The sequence below is a fragment of the Fonticula alba genome, assembly GCF_000388065.1.
Source record: "Fonticula alba strain ATCC 38817 unplaced genomic scaffold supercont2.10, whole genome shotgun sequence".
Classification (NCBI taxonomy): Eukaryota; order Rotosphaerida; family Fonticulaceae; genus Fonticula; species Fonticula alba.
Genome location: NW_009242980.1, coordinates 577,226 through 580,610, shown reverse-complemented (window position 1 = coordinate 580,610; position 3,385 = coordinate 577,226). Strand labels below are relative to the sequence as shown.

The 3,385-nt window shown below is 70.2% G+C and overlaps 1 protein-coding gene across 1 annotated transcript; it reads right to left on the bottom strand.

Moving 5' to 3' along the window:
• Positions 1-366: 366 nt before the first annotated feature.
• H696_05413 (hypothetical protein) lies at positions 367-3,385 on the bottom strand. Its single transcript, XM_009499246.1, has 4 exons — positions 1,049-3,385; positions 828-929; positions 690-716; positions 367-534 (listed from the first exon to the last, which is right to left on the bottom strand). The coding sequence occupies exons 1-4, from the start codon at positions 3,363-3,365 to the stop codon at positions 530-532; spliced, it is 2,451 nt and encodes an 816-aa protein (XP_009497521.1). The 5' UTR covers positions 3,366-3,385; the 3' UTR covers positions 367-529.

The following is a 3,385-nucleotide window of genomic DNA, read 5'->3' as shown; positions in this document are numbered from 1 at the left end:
GGGGGGGGGAGGACAGTCCGCTTCCCGACCCCTTGCGTGTACCCCGTGCACGGAAGAGACCCCGGCCGTCTGGCGGACCATGGCCAGGGGTCAGGGCCTCCCCCGGTTTTACGGCCTCCGCGACCACAGTCCCCGTGCGATTCGACTCCCCCCCTGGCAGACGGGCTCGCCGGGGCTCATGCCTCTCGCGGGCAGGGGCCAGCCCGGCAACTTGGCCACCAGTTGGGGAGCAGCCCCGGCAGGCGGCCGGCGCGGCCTCGCACACGCCCTTGCCCAAGCGAGGACGGTGCGAAGAGGGCCCAGCCTGGTCGACAGCGTATGTGCGCACCCCCCCCCCCCCTCTTTCTATATACACAGAAGCGCATACACAGGAGCACACATGGACAAGCGAAAGGTGCCCCGGTGTGTATTCTTCCGCCACGCAGGGGCGCCTCTACACGAGGGAGGTCGGTGGACAGTGGCGCACAGCGTTGCGGAGGAGGGCCGAGAGAGAAGCATACAGCGAGCGAGTGGGGGCCGACATGCGGCTTTAGCCTGGTTGGGGGCAGGTTGAGGAGGTGCATATGCGTGCGTGTCAGGGGTATGTGCAAAGGAGAGGCAAACAAAGGAAAGCAGAGAGCAGGGCCGAGGGGGCGAATGTGGCCGGGGGCGCATGGCGGGGGGCGCTGGCACATCGCGCGAGCACGTACCATGGAGGGAGTTCATGGGCATGGCGTCTGAGGGGCAAGCCCCGGACAGAGGCAGGGCATGTTAGCAGGGCGCGCGTGTGTCGGGCGCCGGGGGCCCGGAGAGGCAGGGCGAAAGCCCGCCAGGCGAGCGGCACGTACCCTTGCTGCCGGAGGAGGAGCGCTTGCGCAGCATGACGATGGCCACCACACCGGCGACAATCAGAAGAACCAAGAGCGAAAGGCCCACGCCAAGACCGATGGCTGAGCGAGGAGCCGAGTTGCCACGCGGGTGTCAGAAGGGGGGGAGGCAGCCTGGTGGGAGCGTCCGCCTGCCGGGCGCGCCGCCTGTCACAAGAAGAGAAGAAAACAACACTACGTACCGAGCGCGCGGTTGTTGGAGGACTTGACCGTGCAGTTGTCGAGGCTGGTGCACTCGAGGCAGCCCTCGGGGCAGGAGACGCACGCGGGCACCGGGCCATGCTCGGCATCCGGGTCGGCGAAGGTGCCATCCGGGCAGTCGGCCGAGCACTCGAGCGGGGAGACCAGCAGCAGGGGCCCGGTGCACCGCTCGCAGGCAAAGACCGTCGGGCAGTCCAGCGTCCGGTCGTCCTGGAGCTCGCACTTTTCCGGAGCACCCTTCGGGGCAGCGCACGCGTCGCAATCCACCGGGCAGGAGAGGCACACGCGGGCCGGGTCCGGGAACGCGGCGCCGGGGAACTCCACCGGGACCATGCCGATGGAGGGGCAGGCGCCGACGCAGGCGCCGGTGTCCTGGCGCAGCCACGCCGTCGGGTCGGCGCAGGAGGTGCACTGGCTGGTGCTGTCGCGGCATGTCTGGCAGTGGCTGTCACAGGCATCGCAGTAGAACGACCCGGCCAGGGCCACCGAGCCGTGGGGGCACTGCTCCACGCAGGCCTCCTTGCCGGTGGTCAGGTACAGGTCGCCGCTGCACTGGACACAGATGGCCGAGCAGGCGGACGCCGTGTCGACCGCCAGCTCGCACTGCTGGCAGCCGGCCGGGCAGGAAATGCACGTGGGCGACTGCGAGCAGGCAAGCGACCCCGCCGGGCAGGCGTCAAGGCACCGGCCCTTGTGGAGCTTGTCCCCGGGCTGGCAGACGGTGCAGGAGTCGGCGGCATCGCACTCGACGCAGGAGCTGTCACAGGGCTGGCAAATGTGGCCGCCGGACTCGGCGCTCCGGGCAAAGTGGCCAGCCGGGCAGGCGCCCACGCACGTGCCATCCGGCATGAGGAAGCGACCGGCCGGGCACTGGGTGCAATAGTCGGCGCCGTCGGTGCACTTGGCGCAGGCGGAGTCGCACCGGACGCACGTCTGCTCCGACTGGAAGGTGCCATCCGGGCAGGTGGCATAGCATGCCCCGTTGAAGGTCAGCGGCAAGTCCTGGCGGCAGGCCAGGCAGCCGGAGAACCCGCTGTCGAGGCAGACCTCGCAGCCGGAGGCACACTGGTGGCACATGTTGCCCACGCGGCTGCTGCCCTCGGGGCAGGTGGTGACACAGCTGCCGGTCGGGTCGACATTGAAGCCCTCCTCGCAGAGGGTGCACCGGGTCTGGATGTTGCCCATGGGGTCGGCGCTGGCGGCGCATTCGGCGCACATGACACCGCACCGGGTGCAGTTGAAGCCATTGATGCGCCCGGTGTCGATGCCGCAGCCGGGAACACAGGTCTTGGGGGAGTCCACCGCCGGCATGGAGAACATCCAGTCCGGACAGAGGCCGACGCAGTCGGTGAAGAGGGGCCCGGCGCAGGACCTGCAGGAGGGATTGCACGGGTGGCAGGCGAGATCCCGAAGGTAGTGGCCGGAGCCGCAGGAAGTCACACACTGGCCCCGCTTGAGGAAGCGCTTGTCCAGGCAGGCGAGGCAGTGGGTCCTGTCGGGCCCGAAGCAGGAGCCGCAGGACTCGTGGCAGGGCTGACAGGCCGAGGCCCCGACATCGAAGTAGGTGCCGGGGGCACAGCTGGAGGTGCAGGTGCCGGTCGAATCGGCCCCCGGGCTCAGGCTCATGCCCTGGGGGCAGGAGGTGCACTGGTTCGCGGCCGGGCCCTTGCAGGTGGCGCACGACCCGTGGCAGGGCCGGCAAAACCGGTCGGCATCCGGCCCGGTGCCGTCCGGGCAGCTGGCCACGCAGGTCCCCTGCGGCGAGAGGACATACCCGAGGTTGCAGGTGAAGCACCGGTTGGACGTGTGCGTGCCGGAGCAGGTCAGGCAGTTTGCCGGGCAGGGGATGCAGGAGTTCTGCGAGCCGACCGGCGGGGCATTGCCATTGCTCCAGCCGTACTCCGGCGCGCAGACGGTGCACTGGCTCGGCAGGACATCGCACATGGAGCAGGACGCGCTGCAGGGGCCACACCGGCCGGACTGCAGGGCGACCTGTCCCGGGGGGCACCGGACCGTGCAGCGGCTGGGCTCCGAGGCGTCCATCGACATGAAGACCATGCCCGTGCGGCAGGTATCGCAGACGTCCGGCCCGGAGCAGGTGGCGCACGAGGGGTCGCACAGGAGGCAGGTGTCCTGCGCGCCGAGGTAGTACCCGGGCTCGCAGGTGGCCGCCATGGCGACGGCATCGCGGCCGGGGCGGGCGGGCGTGGCGGCCACCACGCCGGCCAGGGCCACCGACAGCAGGAGCAGCAGCAGCAGCCCGACCAGGGAGGGCGGCGGAGAGCGAGTGCGCCTCATGAGCAGGGGATTGCCCGGCG

Coding starts and splice junctions, on each gene's coding strand:
- H696_05413 (XM_009499246.1), bottom strand. CDS start 3,365: ATGAGGCGCACTCGCTCTCCGCCGCCCTCCCTGGTCGGGCTGCTGCTG. Junction 930..1,048: donor CTCCAACAACCGCGCGCTCG/GTACGTAGTGTT, acceptor CTCCTCGCTCAG/CCATCGGTCTTGGCGTGGGC. Junction 717..827: donor CTCCTCCTCCGGCAGCAAGG/GTACGTGCCGCT, acceptor CTTGCCCCTCAG/ACGCCATGCCCATGAACTCC.